Raw genomic sequence first — 20,794 nt, forward strand, 5'->3', positions numbered from 1 at the left:
CTGTTAAATCATCGGCCAACCGCATTTGTTTGGCACCTGCGTGTGCAGCGTCTTCCTCATTGTGCTAGCCTGGAGCTAACACCGGAATTCACATTTACCGCGTCGACAGAGTGTTCCAAACAACACAGAGAAAGAGAGTCAGGGTGTCTCAGCCATTGTTCTGTGGCTGTGAAGAGACACCGTGGCCAAGGCAGCTCCTACAAAGGAGAACATTTGGACTGGGGTTGGCTTACAGTTTCAGAGGTTTAGCCCGTTACCAGCGTGGTGGGAAGCAGGAAGACTGCTGGAGAAGGAGCTGAGAGAGCTACATCCAGATAGCGCCAGAAGAGAGAGACTCCGGACCTGACTTGAGCATTTGAAACCCAAAGCCCACTCCCAGTGACACATCTCCTCTAACAAGGCCACACCCTCTAATCCCTGTCAAGAAGTGCCACTCCCTAGTGATAGAGCATTCAAACCTATGAGCCTATGGGGGCCGTCCCCATTCAAACCATCACACGAGGGAAGCAAGCTCCACTAAAGAGGAGGGGGCGGGGAAAGCAGACTTCAGAAAGGCTCAGCAGGATGCCGGCTTAACTCGCTATAGTGAAAATGACTTATTTTGAAATCCCTCTCCGTGTCCAGGGAAGTCACAGGTTGTGCTCACATTTGCCCCTCGTTCTGTGACTAGGACTGGACACACACGTCCTTGTAAATCTTTATGTGGCCACTTGATGGCGCGCTAGAACCATGACGCCTCGTTTGCCCTCCAGGGCCAAGATCTGTGTCTCTGAACAAGGATAAGTCCCCAGGTCTCTGCTCTGTAGCCTCCAAGTCACGAAGTCAACTTAGGCATAGTTCTGCTGCCCTTGAGGAAGGGATTCAGGTCCCTGGAGAAGAGTCTGTGTCATAGGCTTAGGTCCTGTCTCACTCCCAATGCCAGTGACTCCCCTCCTCCCCTCCTCCTCCTCCTTCCTTTCCCCCTCTCCCTCCTCCCTCCCTTTAGCAATGAAACTGCCTGCAGCTGTGACCCTGGACATTTGGAGGTGTAACTCAGGTGCATCTGATGCTTCTACTTCCTCTGGCAGGGGCCTGCCGGAACCTATGCCTGCCCTGTCCCACCCTGGCTGTCCACCGTCGACGCCCACAAGCTGTGGTTTTAGGCAACACCACCTCAGAGCTATTGTTTCTTTTGGTAATGATCCATCTCAGAATCTTACCGTACAGTCCCTGGGAACTATATCCCTGCTCGCCTTTGAGCCTCCTCCCTGCTTCCTCTCACCACAAAGCTTTCTGTCAGCATCGTGCTCAGGCCCCAGTTTGCTGTAAGGGGATGAAGAGGGCCACCATTGTCATTAGTTCTGATGCTCAAGTCATCTGACCTTTGAGTGTCTTCAGGTGGCCGCCCCCCCTGTGTTCTATCGACACAGCCTCAGTCTTCCAGTGCTTTCTAATGTTTTAGTATAAGATAATCTAGATTTGTTTCATCCTGCTGCCACCTCAGCCTGGGAGCCCTGCTGCCACCTCAGCCTGGGGGCCCAGCTTCCTTCCTGGAGGATGATCCTTGCAAGGCAGATCTGGGCCTGGTGCACTCACTGCTCCTGGGCTGGCAGCTCTTCAGGCCCTCGGAATGGAACAGGCAGAAGAGACACAGCAATGTATGCACGTGTCCATCCCTGGCTATCTCTGTATCTACAGCGGGTTTGCTCCTTCGAGGGGTTCTGTAATCGGATGCAGGGGCTTCCCGTGTAGCAAACACAAAACCAAAGTCAGCACAGCCGGGAGGAGGGAGGGGACAGAGGGAAGAAGATCACAAACTCATTTCCAAGGCAATGGTCTCCCCAAACAAAGGACTCGTTGGGGGCTTATTTAGCAGGGGGGATCTGTACACATCACATGCTGGAGGGTCATTCCTGAACATGCTCAGGTTAAGATCATAATGAAAAGGAAAAGTCACACTGGGCACGGTGGCACCTGCCTTTGACCCCAGCCCTCAGAGCGCAGAGGGAGGTGGGGCCACTAGTCTGAGGCTACTAATGAGTTCCAGACCGCTCGGAGCTATGTCGAGAGACCCTGTCTTAGAAACAGAAAAAGAAAAAAAAAAAAAAAAAAACAGTGTCAAACCATATATGTGAAAGACTGAAGTGGCGACTGGACATGCCTCTGGGCCTGCTCAGATTGCCCAATTGTAGCTGAAAATGCTGGAATGGATGCTTTAAAGAGTCGGCAATCACGCAGGAGTCTTGCCTGGTTGCTAACTGACCAGGACAACACAAGTCCTTTCCACTCCTCTTCCCTCCCACAACTACATAGTCCAACCTAGTCCAGACGCACAGCAACCCTCCTTCCTTCTTCAGCCTCCTACTGCTGTAACTACAGGTGCGCACCACTTACGCCCCTCTGGAGCTGTGCTCTGTAACAGGATGTATGAGAGTGCCCAGGGCTGTGGCAGGTGTTCTGATGCCCTTGATGCACCTGCTCATGCGCCTGCAGCTGCAGGAATGGCAGTGTCAGCACCGTGTAGGAATGACGGGAGGGCTCTCAGGACCCTGGCCGGGCAGCCCTGTCTCCTGGAGGCAGAAGACATGGAAATGGAGGAAGTATGAGGGTGTGACTGGGGTGCAAACACACAGGCTGAGGACAAGGAAGGCTCTGAAGCAAAGTCCCTATTGGGAAAACACCCAAGACCTTGTGAGGCAGGACAGCAGCCAACATGGCTTCAGACACTTTTTTCATTCATTCATTCATTCATTCATTCACTCATTCACTCATATATACACCCATACACATACATACATACATGCATGCATACATACATACATACATATGGTGTGTATAAATGTATGCATGTGTGTGGGCAGATGTTTGTGTGTGCAAAGACCAGTATGCTCATGCATGTAGAGACCCAGGTTGATATAGGGAGTCTTCCTCTATTGCTCATATTTGCATGTGTGTGCGTGCGTGTGTGTGTGTGTGTGTGTGTGTGTGTGTTTGCCTGTGTGTGTGTGTGCATGCATGTTTGCATGTGTGTGTAGGGATGAGTATGCTCATGCCTGTGGAGACCCTTGGTTGATATAGGGAATCTTTCTCTATTGCTTGTCACCTTATTCATTGAGGCAAGGTCTCTCAGTGGGACCCAGATCAACCATACAGCAAGTCTAGCCAGTCAGCTCGTTTTGGGGACCCCCTATCTCTGCTTCCCACATTCTAGAATTCCAGGTGGCCTGCAGTGCCCACTGGGCATTTATGTGGGTTCTGGAGACTCTAAACTCTACTACTCATGTGGTTGTTAGTGGCAGGGACGTAGTGTGGATGAACAGGCTGGGGGCCTCCAAGACTCCCTTAACCAGAGGTACTTTGTCTCTGAGCCTTGCAGGTGACAGGTACAAGTGACATTGTTTCTCTTCCTCTGGACACTGGAGCTTACAGCTAGGAGAGGTGAGGTGCTGTGGCTGGTAGAAGGATCTGGTTGTGTGTGTGGGTGTAGCCTGTGATCCTCTCTGTGCAGGGCAGGTTGACCTTGGCCAGCATCTCAGGAATGCAGGCAAGGACTGTCCAAGAGGGAGCTGCAGGTTATCAGTGGAGAGGGTGACGCTTTCCTGTCTCTCTGCCAGAGGGCCATTCTGTCACTACCGCTTCCTGGTCACCTCAGAGTTTGACTTGAGGGCAGCAGGGACCTGGTTGTCCCAGCTTCTGCCCATTTATAGACATTCCCAAAAGAGCAGCAGGCTGGGGTGGAGCACTAACTGCTGGCATGGCTCGCCTCTTCTCAAAGCCCCCCATGGCTCCATGTTCCTTGAGGCAGCACCAGATTTCTTCCAATGGTGTAGACAGTTCTGCTGCCCCCTCTCCCCTCATCCCATGTCTCCTTGGTTTGCTCACTATGAGTGACCCTAAAACTCAAGGCGAGAGCCACTCAGGGATTCTGCTTGATACAGCCCATCAGTGTAAGGGGGCGTAACCCAGGGAACCAGTGAGATACCAGTGTATAAAATTGGGTCATGGAGTGCCAAGTGAGGACGATGCTGGCCGAGAAGTTGCAGCCCCTGTACCTAATGGCCACTGCAGAGTTAGAACCCCAGGTACCTGAGAGGTTGAGAGAGCGACCAAGGCTTTGATGTCATAGCTGAGTGTCCAGATTCCCTTTGCTAAACCTGAAAGAGAACTTCAGGTGGCCATGGTCTCCAGAGTAGGAGCACAGAGCTAGGCTGATGGGGCCTTTCCTCCTCTGGTCACCGTTTGTTCCTTTGTTTTCTTCTCCACTGTGACTGCTTTGCCAGATTAACCTTTTAGGGACCATCCAAGACCTTGGGACAGTTTGAAATATAGCAGAGGACCAAGGGAAGCCAGGCAGGGTTTTTTTTTTTTTTCTTTTAACACAGCATTGAGCCTCCCAAAGCAGTGCACGTCAGGGCTACTGATAATAGCCAGTCTGTTAACATTAACTAAATTGCAGGCACGAAGCTTGATGCTTTGTTTAGATTACGTTGGCTAAGCCCGAGGGCCACAATGCAGGGATTATTATTAATTTCTCTTTTTAAAAACAAACCAGGAAACTAGAGCTTAGAAAGGCTAAATAATTTGAAGGTCAGACAGTGTCTGGCAAAGCTCAGAGTTCAACTCAGGTTTTCTCCTGGCCCCTGCACGGTGAACCTCATTATAACCGCCTTAATGATCGCGCCATTTTACGAGCATGTAACTTAACATTTTTTACTGATTTCCATCAAAGTTTTAATTTTATAGGACAACATATAAGTTATTGAGGGAGAAAAAAAAGACACACGACCTTCAGGTGCTGATAAAGAGTGGGATTATCTCAATAGAGAATGGGAGACCCTGCCCAGCCTGGACTAAGAGAACCGAGTGGGTGTGTCTGATGAACACCCGTATTGAAAAGGATGTGTCACTAACTGCTTGGAAAGCAACATCCGATTAGCTCTGGCAGGCAGTCCTGAAGAAGGATGTGCCAACAGAGTCCAGTTATTTGGGACTTGGTCCTGGGATCCACTTTTTGATACCCTTAGGCCAGTAGGACAGGTCCTGGGCAAATTCCTTGTTGGCTAGTTTCCTTTGACTGGATTTAGACTCACGGGGGTGGGGGGTGGGGGTATTCGGGGCGTGTCTATGAGGGTTTTCCCAGAGAGGTTTAATCGAGGAGGCAAGACCTGCTCTGGATGTAGGAGGCACCACCCCTAGCTCAGGGATTTTGTATGAATTAAAAGGGGAAAGAGAACATTTATCTCTCTCTGCTTCCTCACTGTGGATGCAATGTTATCCCAAGCTCCTGCCACCCTTCCTCCCCATCACCACAGACTGTGCAGGCTCTGTGAGTCCTAATAGACCCACGCCTCCTTACCTTACTTTGTCTAGCATCTTGTCACAGCAATAAGACACGTAGTTAATTCTATTCTCTGTGCAGTGTCTGGACATTGAATTCAGGTGACTTTATGGGAAAGTCACTTATTGACGGGGACTTCTCCAGACTCCTGGGGGTTCACTGCCTACCCGACACCTGGGCACCTGTGCTGGCTGAGCACCAGGTGGGAGAAGTGCTGTAGCTGCTATATTGTGACTACCACGGAGGGAGAAGGGCTGTAGCTGCTACATTGTGACTAGTGTTAAATTGATCTGTAAAGAAAGGCTTGAATCACAGGGCTGAGCCTCTAGGAGCTATTAATGTAGTATGAACTCTGTGGGAATACTCTGTAGGGCCCTCGGGATATGCAGGGGCAACTTGGGAACTACAGTGACCTAGAGAAAGCCTGTAGAATGTTCTTATCATATCACAGCACATGCACAGGACACCGGAGCAGGTCACAGTAAAAATGGCTAATGCTGACTGCCTGAGATCTTATCTTTCTGCAACAATCCAGTAGAGAGATTCAAGGTCGCCGAGCAGCACCTGGCAAGGACGCCAGGATGTGAACCTTGAAGGATTTACACCATTCATTCATTTATCCAATCACTCATATGTTTAGAGATGGGTTTCACTACATAGCTTTGGCTGGCCTGAAACTTCCTACATTAGATTAGGCGGGTCTCACACTCACAGAGATCTGCTTACCTCTGTCCCATTATGTCTGACCCCGTTATTTAATTTATTTTGCACATATAACATGTGGGAGTTGCTTCTCTTCTTCCACCGCATGGGCTCTGGGGGTTGAACTTTGGCTTTCAGGCTTGGTGGCAAGCTCCTTTATCTGCTGTGCGGTCTTGGTGACCCAAAGATGGGAGTTTAGATCAGTCTTCACTTTTCTTAAAATATAACTTTATTTATTTTATTAGTTTTTGAAAAAGGCTCTTGCTATATACCCTAGGCTACTCTATTTTTAAAAACGTTTATTTATTTTATTTATATGAACACACTGCAGCTGTCTTCAGACACACCAAGAGGGTGTTGGATCCCACTACAAGTGGTTCTGAGCCACCATGTGGTTGCTAGGATTTGAACTCAGGACCTCTGGAAGAGCAGTCAGCACTCTTAACTGCTGAGCCATCTCTCCAGCCCCCTAGGCTACACTTGAACTCAGGATTCTCCTGCCTCAGTCTCCTAAGTGTGGTAAACCACCACTCCTGGCTCAAAGATGACTTTAAAGGAAATAAATTTTATTTATTTTAGGATTTGATTATGAAAGTAAATTCTCACTAGAACAGATTCCGATATCTGCGTCTTATTTTTTTAAGTGGCTTTATAGTGATCAATACTTATAAGTTGTCCAAGATGACCCGAGGGCATTAGAACAACCATAGGGCCTACTGTGTGACAGAGTGGGTCCAGTCACCTCTGGCACGGGGACTGTTAACACTGCTCTGTGCTTTCAAGGCCTGTGATTGGCTACAGCTTGATAAGCAGTTTTTATTTATTTCTTTTAATTTAACGTTTTGTGCTATTAAAAAAAAGAGTTGACTTTTGAGCATTGATTTCTCCAAAGTGTGTACTATAGTTCTAGGGATGTAGTTCAGTCCCTAGAGTGCTTGAAGCCCTGGGTTTGATCCCCAGTACTGCATAAACTGAATATGGTGGCCCAAGCCTACAATTCTAGAACGTGGGGGATAGAGGCAGGGGGACTGGAAGTACAATGTTATTCTTAGCTTCTCAGAGAGTTCCAGCTTATCCTGGACGACAAGAAAAACCAGCCAACCAACTGACCAGCCAATCAGTAACCTGCTCTTTATTTTCTTCCAAATGATCATGATGATTAAAAAAGACACCAGTCGTCCTTTCTGTGTGTAGGGTACAGTCATGACCACAGAGGCTGGTAGACTATGGCCCGGTCACCTGGGAGAAGGAGGTGATGGACATGTCTCTGGAGCTCCGGAGGAGAAACCGACAGGCCAGGGAAACAGCCTTCAGCCTGGAGTGACTCAGACGAAGCTGGGCTTTTGAGAGGAGATGTGGGATTATCTTGCTGAGTTTCTTTCTCTTGCTTTTACCTCTTGGGGTTTCCAGCAGAGACACTGAGACAGAGATTGGAAGACCTGGAACAGGAGAAAGGCCGCCTGCCCTGGGCTCTGCCCTCACAGCAACCAGCCCTTCGCAGCTTCTTGGGGTACCTGGCGACACAGACACACGCGGCCTTGCATGGAGCCCCCCAAAGGTGAGTACCTGTGGATGCCACCACAGCCCGTGCTTGGCTTCCTCTTCCCCACTGCTGTGCAGTCAAGAGCTGGGAGGCCCTGGGGTGACTCTTCCTGGGAGGAGTTCTTTGGATGTTGGAGAAGGTGAACCAACTTAGAGGGAGGTCTAGTTGGGTCCTGCTCTTTGCGAAAGAAGCCCATCAAAGTGACGGGAAAGACTGGACAAGCACAGGTAGAGGACAAACACAGTGGTCTTCCGCCCAGAGGGAATAGGTGTTTTTTGATGTTGTGAGTGCAATCAGGATTTAGGTAGACATCTACGTAGGTAGGCATGGGTGCAGTCCCAGCATCTACATTTTGCTTTCCACTGTCAATTCACCTCAGGATTCACAGGATTGCATGGCCCATTCCTGCTAGGTGCCCATGACGTTGTACATTGGGTTTATGTTTGTGTCTCCCTGGAACCTGTCTTGATGAGGAGGCCAACTTTCTGTTTTAGGGGTAGCATGTGACGGAGCATGGGGTTTCACTGTGTCCTTCTGTAGAGATGCATGCATGTTGAGTAAACTCTGGCACTGTCCTCTCACGGGGAGGAGCCCCATCTCCACACTTCTGTTGTCTTATCCGATGGGAGGTGTCCTCTCTGACTCTCCTTCCTGCCTCACATGGAGGTCTTCCTAGCTGTCTCTTCTCCTTGGGCTGTTCCTCATCCTAGATCCTGGATGTTCTTTCAGTGTATCAAGTTCTTGCATCACAAACACATGCATGATAGTTACTAAGTGTTTCCTAAGTAACTCACCTCTTCTTCTTCTTCTTCTTCTTCTTCTTCTTCTTCTTCTTCTTCTTCTTCTTCTTCTTCTTCTTCTTCTTCTTCTTCTTCTTCTTCTTCTTCTTCTTCTTCTTCTTCTTCTTCTTCTTCTTCTTCTTCTTCTTCTTCTTCTTCCTTCTTCTTCTTCCTCCTCCTCTTCCTCCCCCCTCCTCTTCCTTTTCTCCTCCCCTTCCTCCTCTTCCTCTTCTCCTTCTCTTCCTTCTCTCCTCCTCTTCCTCCTTCTCCTCCTTCTCCTTCTCCCTCTTCTCCTTCTCCTTCTTCTACTTCTCTTCTCCTCCTCCTTCTACTTCTTCTTTTCCTCCTCCTCCTCTTTCTTTTCCTCCTCCTCTTCCTCCTCTTCCTCTTCTCCTTCTCTTTCTCCTCCTTCTCCCTCTTCTCCTTCTCCTACTACTTCTTCTTTTCCTCCTCTTCCTCTTCTTCCTCCTCCTCCTCCTCCTTCTTTTGAGACAGAGCCACAAGCCCAAGCTGGCCTTGAATTTACAATCCCCCTGCCTCAGTTTACCAAGCACAGGGAGTATTGCTGCTACACTAATGTGAGCATTAGTTTTCTTAGCCTTCTTGCTCTGTTTTCTGCATGGGAGGCACTCATGTCTGGTCTTTCAATCCCACTCTAATTGGCCCCTACTTCTGCTGTTCCCCACACCCCTGCAGGTCAGCGATGGCTTTCTCTCTGTTAAGCTCTTGCTCCTCTGTCAGCACCTCCACTCATGGCTCTGTCCTTTCTCCACCCTGGCGTCATTGGCCATCCTTGTTGCTTCTGAGAGCTTGTCTCTCCCTTGTGTCCTCACCTTGACATCCCCACCTCTGAAGGATCCTGCACCCTTTCCAGTGCCTCAGAGACATGAACCAGGTTCACTTTGCATGAATCCCAGTCCTCGGAGGACTCCTCCCCAGCCCTATCTCTCTGTAGTGTGCTGACTCCAGGCTTCCTGTGGTCAATAATACATTTATTAAATTCTTCTTTTTACCCATGCAGAGGGGCTGCGGTTTCATCCTTCCCTTTGTTAACTTAATTTTGGTTAAATTATTAAGTTAAATTTATTATTAGTGATGGTTGGTCATGCTTGTCAACTTGACTGAGTTAAGAGATGTCTTGGGCTGGTGAAACATACAAGGGGCCTGTGGGGGGGTTTCCAGAGATGATTGACAGTTGGGACAGTGATCAGGAGGAGAGAGAAGGCTGAGGACCAGACTCATGTGCTTTCCCCAGCTTTCTGTGCGTGTTCTGATGACGTTGGCTCTAGCTTCTTTGGCCTTTTGACATGGACTCAATACCCACAGCTCTCCAGGGAGCTTCCAGGCTTCTAGCTCTGGCTTGACACTGCTGAGGTGCCAACTTTGTGGGCTGAGCTGGGACTGTGTTCTCTGCCCCTGCAGCAGGCAGGCAGCATGGTTGGATTAGCCAGCACCTAGCGTGTAAGCCGATCTAATTCCTTCTTACAGTACATGGTTCTTCTGGTTCCGTTCCTCTAGAAAACCCCGCCAAAGACAATACATTTTATTTTGCCTGTGTATGTGTGCATGTATATATGCATTTTCATATGATGTGTGCATGTGTGTATGCACATGCATATGTATATGTACGTGTGTGCACATGTGTACAAGTATGTGTGCATGTATGCATGTGCGCGTGTATATGCATGTGCATGTGTGTATGCATGTGCATGTGTATGCATATGTGTGTGTGCATGTGTGTGTGTGTGTGTGTGAGTGTGCATACAGAGGCCCAAAGTTAACACTGAGTGCCCTCCTCAATTGCTCTCTATGTTACAGAGATGTGGTCTCTTGCTGAACCTTGATCTCACTGATTTTTGTTAGTCTAGCCAGCAGGATCCCCTAGGGATTACCCTATCTTTGTCTCCTGAGCGCTGGGATTACAGGTGGCCCTGTCAGCCCGCCCGCCTATTGTGTGGGTTCTGGGATTTGAAGTCTGATCTCCATCCTCATGCAGTGAGCACTTTATCCCCCACGCTATCTTCCCGGACCCACCATCTTTAAAAAGGGACACTGCTAAACACATCATTCCTGTCCTCGTGCCTCCTCCTCCTCTCTTTCCAGATCCCCTGTCTCATGGTTTCAATCACCAGCTACCTCATGAACACCTCAGATCATCATTCCCCTGCCCTCTAACTCATGGGTTGCTAGCTTTGGTCACCTCTGTTATTTCTGTCATTCTCAGTCACCTTTCCAAGTCACCAGCCCAAAGGCTTCCTCTGCTCAATATCACAGCAGCCTCCCGCCTTGCTGTCTTCTCTGACTCCACTCTTGTGCCCCACCCATTTCTCTCAAAGCAGTTAGAACCCTGCAGGAAGCAGTGGCTCCTGGGCTTTCAGGATGAACCTCGCTCTCTGTGTGACCCTCAAAGCCTCTGTGATCCAGCCTTACCAGTGCCGACCTCTAACTGGTCAGCACCAGCACCAGCCGCCCACACAGCAGAACTTTACTCAATCCTCCAATCTCCCATGAATCCCATTGCAGTCACTAATGGCTGTTCATCCTCGGAGACAGTGAAGCCATTCACCCCCAACCCTCTGCCTGTGGGTCACATCTTACGGACTTGTCCTAGTCAGAGTTTCTATTCCTGCACAAACATTGTGACCAAGAAGCAAGCTGGGGAGGAAAGGGTTTATTCAGCTTACACTTCCACATTGCTGTTCATCACCAAAGGAAGTCAGGACTGGAACTCAAGCAGGTCAGGAAGCAGGAGCTGAGGCAGAGGCCATGGAGGGATGTCACTTACTGGCTTGCTTCCCCTGGCTTGCTCGGCTTGCTCTCTTATAGAACCCAGGACCACCAGCCCAGGAATGGCACCACCCACAATGGGTCCACCCCCTTCATCACTAGTTGAGAAAATGCCTTACAGCTGGGTCTCATGGAGGCATTTCCTCAAGGGAGGCTCCTTTCTCTGTGATAACTCCAGCTTCTGTCAAACTGACACAAAAAACCAGCTAGTACAGGACTCTTCCTGGAGTATTGTGGGTGACTGTCTCAGTCCTGAGCCTTGGATCTGCTGCCTCGAATGTCCCTCACTCTGAGGAGGAAGACTGCACTGTGTACCTCTCCAACTGACTTGGTGCAGTAGTAGCATTGTGTACACATTTGTACAGGTTCACAAACACATGTGAATACAGGGTTGGGGGAGCCTGGGAGAGACCCTCGCTTCAACCAGGCTTCCTTCTGATGCTGCAACCCAGAGCTGGAGGCTGAGAACGGGTGCTCTACTCCCATCTCCTCCCCTCACTAGCCGATTGTGACCACTGCACTTCCTGCTTTCCTCATCAGTGAGTGAGGAATCCGGTTTTTCTCCCTTTATTTTTTATTCTTGGTTTTTCTTTTTGTCAAGCTCACCTGTCCTATTATTACTATAGCTAGAAATAACGTGACATCTTTGTCATTATTACACTTTTACAGAGCATGTGGGCACAGCTACATAGCTGTTAATTATTAAATTCGTACCAGCTGCGTGGTCACCAGGGTCATTGGGACCCTGACGACAGGCGTTCCTGCAGTTCTCATGATGACCACCAGGGGGCTCTGGACACAAACTTCTTGGGAGCTCAGCCCTGATTCCCTGGGAGGAAGGCTGTTCTAAATGCTGGGGACTTTCCCTGCAGAAATAAAATAGTTTTGTCAACATGGCCAGCTTTCAACACAGATTAGTAACTTAGATACGTTCCTCTTTACCTCTCTGTGATCAAGTGTTTCTTTGAGAATCTGATGAACGCAACATATGTTCCCACGTTCAAACTGCCAGGGCGTCCCAGGAGACCTTGGGATTTGAGCCTCCCTGTTACTCTAGCCATGGGAGGAGGAGGAAGAGGTCTCTCTCAACCTCTCAGGTTAGGAAAGTTTAGAGCCATGTTTCAGGGGATGTAAGTAACCTCAGACCCCACTACCTACTTAATTTTTCTTGTCCCTTAGTTTTAAAATTACTGTTCGAATTCTCAAATAATCTTGCCCACACACCCCGAGAACTGTTTACGTCAGCACAGAGGTCACTAGGGTTTGGGGGTCCCTGAGTAGCTCTGACAGTGGCTGTCAGTCCTCCCTCTGTCTCTCGGGCGTAAATCTCTGTTGCTCAGTAAGGGGGCTGGGTGAGGTGGATGCCGATACTCAGTACAAGGTGATTTTTAGCTTTTACAGCAGTGACTCTCAACCTGTTGTGACTTCTTTGGGTTGACCGACCCTTTCACAGGGGTCACTTTATCAGATATTTTTACATTATGATTCCTAAAGAGGCAGAATTACAGTTACAGAGTAGCAAGGGAAATAATGTTTTGGTTGGGGGTTGCCACGACGTGAGGAACTATATTACAGGGTTACAGCGTTGGGAAGGTTGAGAACTGCTGTCCAGTCTGGTAAACCTACTTTCCCACTTTGTTACAAAATGTCTGGGTGGATAGCACAGACTCGGGGGCGTTTTCACGTTTACTTTCACATGGTCCTGTCACCATGAGATGCCATCCATAGGTCAGATTCACGGCCTTGTCTGTCTGCTGTGGATCCTTACGCTGCTGTCCCATTTTCATGTCTTTGGTTGTTTCTCTAAGCACAAGCTACTCAGATCCTTGCCTCAGGCCTCACTGTCAGGAGAACCCAAACTGGACAGCCGTGTACCCTGGAGAACCAGACCCCATTCCTTTCATCTTGAGGTGCCGGGGCTTTCTGACCTCTGATGGTGGTAGCAGGATGACTGCTTCCTCTTTGATCCAATCAGTGGGAGGGAAGTGTGTCCACCCCTCACTCTGACAGGGGGAGGGCAAGAGGGGCTGAGGGCAGCAGCCCATGGGGGCTGGGAGGGGGCTCTGCATGGGCATTGGCCTTTTCTCTCCTCTCTTGAGCACACAGTGTTTTGATCTCAAGCAGGTGCCAAGGCAGACTGCAGCTTCACGGGGCACAGTGACCCTCGGATTAGAATGGGCACACAGGGCCTGGGAGGAGGGGGTGGAAGGATGTTATCGGGGAGTAAAGATTTGCCCGTGCGTTCCCTGCTGTACGTGTCTCCGTGGCTCATTATCAGACTTTACAGATGGGCTTCATCTCTTTGGTGATTGATGGGACAGAAACCAGACAGAGAGACCCAAGTTTTCCCACAACTGGGCAGATCCTAGTGGAAACCTAAGTCTTAGAGTGGAATTTTAGAGCTCAGGCCCCTGGGTCCCCACCAGCACCAAGCACTGACATCCCGTGCTGCTGCGTGTTTCGGTCTTCCCCTGAGGGATCTGCTCATTTGACATCCTGATTAGTTTATAGTAGCGACTCCTGTTTGCTCTGCCACAAGGGATCGTCACATACTGAGGCTTACATAAAGGAAAGACTATGGAGCAGAGGGAGACGCTGGGGACCAGACATGGAAGACAGAAACGTGTCTCTGCTTCGTATCTGAGCGATTTGTCCTGGGGGCTACCCCTGGCTCTCCATGGATGTCTTCCTTCCCGGGAGTAGGACATGAGAGACAGACGGAGCATTGTTTAGAGCACAGGGGCTTTCCTTGTGGGTTAGGTGATGGGTGGCGTTAAGCCCCAGGCACACTTCCCAGCTATGCACCTGTAGGCTCCCTCAGCAGCAGTGCTGTGCTGATTTGCTACAGTAGCTCCCACCTCAACCCGGGTGGCATCAGTTCAAGACATTTGAGGAACGCTAATATCAGCATTCGCCAAGCATACTGGGAAATAACCGAGGGAAAGAAATGAGCGAAGGCAGCAGGAGACGGGAAAGAACGACTTCCCCATTTTTAAGGCTATGGGTTCATTAAGCCATCCAGCAGGTATTTCCTGAGCCCTGACTCACTGGGGACATCAGCACACGAAGAGCTTTGCCTTCCTCTGATACAGTCAAGCCAGGAGAGCCTGTAGCAGCTTGGAGCCCTGGGGAAGCCTCTACTCTCTTTCTATAACTGCTGGAAGTCGGGGTGTCTTAGAATCCTGTTACATGGATGAGGTTCACTGTGCCACACACTTCGTATTCATGTTCATCCGGTGTAGGACTGTGCCCACCAGACAGGTCCAACATTCAATTGACTGGTGCATGTGGTAGGATGTCGGGGGTTCCTGGCAACCACCCAAGGACAGGGTGCCTTCCTGCCATCCCCAGGCCGTTCAGTGTGAGAAGGCTGTGAGGTTCAGAGGGCTGGGCTAGTTCAAAGACAGAGAAAGGCAAAGCCAAGTTCTCGGTGCGGCCTTGACCTCTGTGAACTGTGCTCTGCCTGTGGCGTCCTGGGGAGAGCCCTGCAGGGGACCTTCCCGTGGAGGAAGGTGGGACGTGACAGAAGGGGAGAACAAGGAGAAACAGGATGGAACCCAGGGCTTCATCCACGCCACGTGAGCGCTTTCCCTGGCCTCCTGTGGGGTTTCTAAATTGGGTTGTATCATTTTATGCTCCCAGACAGTTTAGTTTGGACTAACTTTGTGCCAGGTGTCGTAGCCAGGATGGCCACGGGCTCCGGCACACGGAAGTGCAGGCTGGATAGATGCAACTTGGTTGGGGGAAGAAAGCCCAACAGATCCTAGTAGAAGCCGAAATGTGCATTAGGGGCTCCTTCCCTCTGAGCCCCCAGATGACTGAGGTCAGAGAAACGTTGCAGTCTCTTCACGTACGTGTAGACCTAAGCACGCCTGTCCCTCCTCACCTGTACCAACGCATGTCTGTTACTTGAAGGGCTGGCAGCGATGACCCAGAAGCCCCACTTGAGGGACAGCGGAGGACCACCGCCCAGGATAGCCTGCCGGGACTAGCCGTCACCAGGCGGGACTGGCTGATGCGAGAGAAAGAGCAATTGCAGGTGAGCGGTATAGAGTCTTCCAGAGAGGGAGCGGCCCTCTCTTATCCGTGTGAGTCAGAGCAGAGAAGGGGCCTTGGCCTCACTGCAGTGCAAGGACTCGAAGCAGAGGAGGTGGATCCACCATTCCTTTGCACACAGCGGGGTTGGGGTTGCACAGCATTGTGGGACTCAGGACCTTTGGCTGTGTGCTGTCTGTGGCAGCCTGGACATGTCTGTCCCGGAATGCTTTGTGGGAGCTCCTACCATGGTGGTCTCTGGGAAACAACTGTTAAGGGACATTGTTTTAAGTTTAGCCCAGGTATGAGGTTGCATCGGTAATGCCCAGCAGGTATATGGAGGCCATGCTTGGCTTACAGCAGTGTCCACAGTTAGAACTCTGAATGAGCCTCCAAGGAGAGAGCAGAAGTCATCAAGGTAGACCCAGAGCAGGGACTGAGGGGCAGCAGGGGCGGAGACTATGAGCCTGGAGCCTGGGAAACGCCTGGGAGCATGAGAAACGCTGGCCTGAAGCACCAGGGATTCATGGGAAGAGCCTCACTGGACAGAGTGGGGAAGCCATCTGATGGGATTCTTACATCAGCTTTGGGCCTCCACATGCACACACACCCACACGCTCCCACACGGCTGCACACGTACGTACACACACCACACACACATGAAAGTGGGGAAAAACAGAAGAATAAGATGTTGGGTCATCGTGGAAAATAGTCTTGCAGTCCCTCCAACACTTAAAAATTGAGTTCTTAGCACCCAGCAACCAATCCCGCGGTTGATACACACCTGGAAAGAAAGCACGGGCCGGATGAGACATCTAGCCACCATATCGACGACAGCCCAAGCGCCCATCTCTGGATAGACAAGCAAAATGTGGGTGCAAAGGTCTGTCCCTCAGCTTCCTGAGAAAGGACATTGTGCCACATGGCCCGGTGCGGGGGAATGTGGGGGACATTGTGTTATGCTGCGTGAGATGGTCATGGAAGGTGATAGATGCTGTCATATCCTGCTTAGAAGAGATTCCCAGAGTAGGAAAGGATATTGGTGAAGGGGGTGGGGGGGTGGGATGGGGGTGGGAGTGAGGGTGGGGGTGGGGTGGGGTGAGGGTGGGTTGGGAGTGAGGGTGGGGGTGGGGTGGGTGGGGTGAAGGTGGGGTGGGAGGGTGGGCTTGGGGTGGGGTGGGGTGGGTTGGGTTGGGAGTGAGGGTGGGGTGGGGTTGAGGTGGGGTGTGTGGGATGTGTGGATTGGGGGAAGGGTGGGGGTGAGGGTGGGGTAGGGGTGAGGATAGGGTGGCAGGGATGGAAAATCAGTATTTAATGGGGATAGAGTTCTGTGGTTGGATAGTAAGTTTGCTTACACGGTTTGGTTGCGTGCCCACCGTCACCGAGCTGAGCATGTAAAATGGCAGAGGTGCTAAATCTTATGTCTCTTTTACTATAGTTTAGGGCAGCTTGAGCTTGTCTTCCCAGGATGGGGAGGCTGAGGCAAAAGAATTGTTGTAGGTTCAAGCCTGGGCTACAAGATGAGTAAGGGCTAGTCCCAGCTACCAAGTAAAATGCTGTCTCCAAGAAACAAAAACAAAACATACAAAAAATGAGGGAGGGGGGATAGTGTGGATCTCCAGGGCAAACACAGAGCCGCTGAGCCTTGTTGAGCACACAGAGCCTGTGGGTTAGCAGGAAGTTCAGGGTGGGGGCGTTAGAGCTCATCTCTCTCTTCTCTGGGACTGCAGGTGGGTGCAGGAGGTAGACGCTGTGGAGAATCTGCTCCGTGGGTGGAGAGAACATTCAGGAGATAGGGAGATATCAGGGATTAAGCGGTGCTCTTATCAGCTAGGAACAGCGAGGGAACAGGGGCGTGTCCCTCAGCGGAGTCTGGTGCTGTGTTCAGACTCCTACGCAGAGAGATGGCTATCTGCCCAGCCCTGAGCACACGCTGTTCCGTCACCTGCTGCTTGTTTAGTCGTTGGCCTGGAGACAGATAATAGCTATGGATTAACGGAGATTCTGGGTCAATCAATTAGTGCAAATTACATGTGTGTGCGTGCGTGCATGCTCGAGAGTGCATTCGTGAGTGCCCGTGTGTGCACATGTGTGTGAGTGCGTGTGTTTGAATGTGGGCACACGTGCACGTGTGTGCGTGTGTATGTGGAGGACATCAGTTGATGTTAGATACTTAGCCCAGACTCCCACAGAGTCTCTCACTGAATCTAGTTTTCACTGACTGGGCTAGAGTGGCTTGGTCAGCAAGTCCCCAGGCTCCTCCTGTCTCTGCTCCCCACCCCCACCCCCATCCTGGGGTTACGGATTCATTCTGTGGGACCCCAGCTTTGCCATGGGTTCTGGGGAATCAGAAGTAGCTCTTCATGCGTGCCCGGCAAGCACTTGTCTGACAGAGTCACCTCGGTGAGCCTTGGAATTTAACTGTCCGACATCGTCGGTGTGGCAAGCCTTTCTGTGCATCCTAAATTCTCGTGTTTGGGGACAGGGTTTTCTCCTCCTGGCTCACACACAGCTGGTGTCTCAGTGTGGGGTGTGAGCTGCTAGCACCCTTCATTTGCCCACCAGAAGGGAAGCCAGCCATACAGCATTCACTGGGTTTTATCAAATCAAAACCTTGGCCCGCACCTGTCCATATTTAATGCTTGGGAGGAAGGGAATGTTTTTCTTCTTGCCAGCTCATCAGAAACCTAAAGCTGGCATGATTTTTCCAGTTCAGCAAACTTCTGGAATTCGCTTGCCTCAGAGGGTGGGGTAGGTGGGCTTTGAGTCTCCGGGCGCATATGGCCCCCAATCACTTAGCTTGCTCTCACTGTCAGCAGAGCAGGGTTAATGGCTGAAATCTGTTGCCCCTTTCTCTGCAGAAGGAAATCGAAGCTCTCCGGGCAAGGGTGTCTGTGCTGGAGGCGAAGGAACAACGGCTGAGCCAAGAGTTGGAGGATCAGGAGATGCTGCTCCGGTGGCAGGGCTGTGACCAGATGGCACTGGTGGCACAGCTGTCCCCAGGCCAGCTGCAGGAGGTCAGCAAGGCCTTGGGAGAGACTCTGACCTCTGCCAGATGGGCTCCCTTCCGCGTGGAGCCACCCGAAACCCTCAGGAGGTACTGGTGACTTTCTGAGTTTCCAACTTTACTTCTCTCACCCATTTATCATCGAGATGACTTTATTGTCCCTTGTCCACAGGCGCTCCTCAGTCAGGTTGTTGGCTGAGTGGAAGGGGTGGAGATGTTCTGATGTTAGATTGCCTGCGGGGTCAGTCATGAGTGCTGGGAGGTATTTGGTGTTCAGTCCACCTAATCTGTATCAGCAATGTCCCCTTCTCCAAGAAGCAGTTTCCAACACTCTGAGGGGCTGGCTTGTCTCTCCTTCCTTGTCTCCCTCCCTCCTTCCCTCCCTTCCTCTCTCCCTCCTTCCTCCCCTCCCCCCTCCCCTCCCACTCCATATTTCCTTCTCCTCTCTCTCCCTTCCTCCCCGCTCCCTCCTCCCTTCCCTCCCTCTCCCTTCCCTCTCCCCTCTCTTCTCCCTTCTCTCCTCCATTTCTTCCTTCCTCCTCTTCTTCATCCCTTCCTCTCCCCTCCCTCCTCCCTTCCTCTCTCCCTCCCTCCTTCCTCCCTTCCTATATTCCCCTTCCTCTCCCCCCTCCTCCCCTCCCTCCTCCCTTTCCTCCCTTCTACATCTGGGATTCAATTAGATAGAGATAGTGACACCGGCCTTTGCTGGAGGTAATCATCTGGAGAGGGACAGATTCCACTTCTACTCAAGGGATAGGGCATGGCATTGAAAGACTGTGCCCTGGGCTACAGTGATGCTTGGCTACAGTTTTAGTGCACAAGCATGGGGGCCTGGGTGTGGATCCCCAGAACTCGTGTAGAAATCTGGGTGCAGCGGTACATAGCTTTAACCTCATCTGGGGCCTCAGACTCAGGAGGATCCCTAAGGTTTGCCGGCCAGCCAGCTTAGCTCCAGGTTCAGTGACCCTGTGAGTGTGATAGAGGAAGACGCCCCATCTCCTTCTCTCTCTCTCTCTCTCTCTCTCTCTCTCTCTCTCTGTCCCTCTCTCTTTCGTCCGTCTCTGGCTCGTATGTGTGTGTGTGTACATGCACAACCAATAAAAGACCCCCCCCAGACAGACAGACAAACAAAGGACAGCTGAACCAGTGTTTTCGTAGGCACTGGGATGAATGGGACGAGCGACCCTGTGCTGCTGGTTGTGGCAATCACCATGTGCCTGGTGCTAGACCGGCCGTCGCTTTGTGGGTCGCATCTATTTTCCTGCCTGTTCTCCAGACAGGGAATAGAAGACGAAGAAAGCTAACAATCAGAAGAGAAGTTTTTAATTTGCCCAGTGTCTTAATAGGAGAGAGAAACATGCCCAGGATTTTCAACCCTGGCACACCACAAAGTGAGTCTTTCCTATGCTTTGAATCATGGAGGGCTTGGGAGATACAGCACATACACATCTACTAGGTTGTTACTTATTGATCAATTGATTCTTTTGAATAGGGTTTCACTATGTTGTTCAGGCTCCTCCGATCTTCCTATTGCTCTCCAGGCACTCAGATCTCATTTTGGAGACACGGGGAACACTCTTACATATGCAGGAAGAAGTGCTTGTGGAGGGCAGGGAAGATGTCCAGTGGGGGTTCAGGGCTCTGCTGGGTCACTACCCTCCTGCCTGTGGGGATATACATTTTATGACTCCTGGATGAATTGGGAGACTGACAATAGAACCATTTAGGGATACTGGTCAGTCTCTGCTAGCCTCAAACTTGTGGCAGTCCTCCTGTTTCCGCCTCATGAGTTCTGGGATTCATCACTACACCTGGCTACTTCAGCCTGGCAACTTTTATCACTCACAGACTTGACAACATCAATGGAGGCCATCTGTAGACTTGAGGCCCTTTCTGGCCTCAAGCAAGTGAACCATGCCAGAACTTACCCAGGAGCTTGCTAAGAACAGGGTTATCCCAGCATGCTACTCAGGGAGCCTATGCTGGCTTGAAGCTGAGCAAGGCCTGATGGGCATCTAGTGCTCTAAAAAAATATTCTCTGAGAAATTCAGAATGCACAGGATGTATTTTGATCATAACTGCTTCTCACCTGTCCCCTCCGAGTCCTCCCAGATCTCTCTCAGTGTCTTCTTCCAAGTTGTCCAACACTTCATGTCCTTAAAAACAAAACAAAACAAAGCCCCAAGTCCCCTGAGTTGTCTGTTTATGTGTGGGTGTACGGTCATGCTCAGGAGCAGGCAACCTAAGGCAGAAGTCACCCCCAAACAAACCATCTCTCCTCTGGCACCCATCAACTGCAGGAGGTCAAAGGAGACAACTTTTAAATACCAGGAGGGTCAAGATGTCCCACGCCAGGAAGCTGACAGGACAGAGAAACACAGAAATCACATAAAATGTCAGACTCGTTACAGAGAATTGGTGACAAACAATGTTGAGGCTGTAGAGAAAACAGATCCCTCATTCACCGTTGGCGGAAGGGCGGGCTGGTGCAGCCACTGTGGACATCAGTGTGGAGGCTTCTCAAGAAACTAAATATGGAAAGCCCAAACAACCCAGCAATATTTCCTTCCAGGCATCGACCCAAGAGGCTGCTCCCTACCGCAGGGATTCACATCCATGGTCAT

The 20,794-nt window shown here is 50.7% G+C and overlaps 1 protein-coding gene across 3 annotated transcripts in view; it reads left to right on the forward strand.

Moving 5' to 3' along the window:
* Positions 1-20,794, forward strand: part of Disc1 (DISC1 scaffold protein) — a 210,506-nt gene that overhangs the window by 58,861 nt on the left and 130,851 nt on the right. For all 3 annotated transcript variants that reach the window (NM_175596.3, XM_087594717.1, XM_087594718.1), the window contains 3 exon segments: positions 7,430-7,577; positions 15,044-15,167; positions 18,025-18,260. In NM_175596.3, the coding sequence (NP_783186.2) occupies positions 7,430-7,577; positions 15,044-15,167; positions 18,025-18,260 (508 nt within the window).

This window comes from Rattus norvegicus, chromosome 19, assembly GCF_021556685.1.
Source record: "Rattus norvegicus strain SHRSP/BbbUtx chromosome 19, alternate assembly SHRSP_T2T, whole genome shotgun sequence".
Taxonomy (NCBI): Eukaryota; Metazoa; Chordata; class Mammalia; order Rodentia; family Muridae; genus Rattus; species Rattus norvegicus.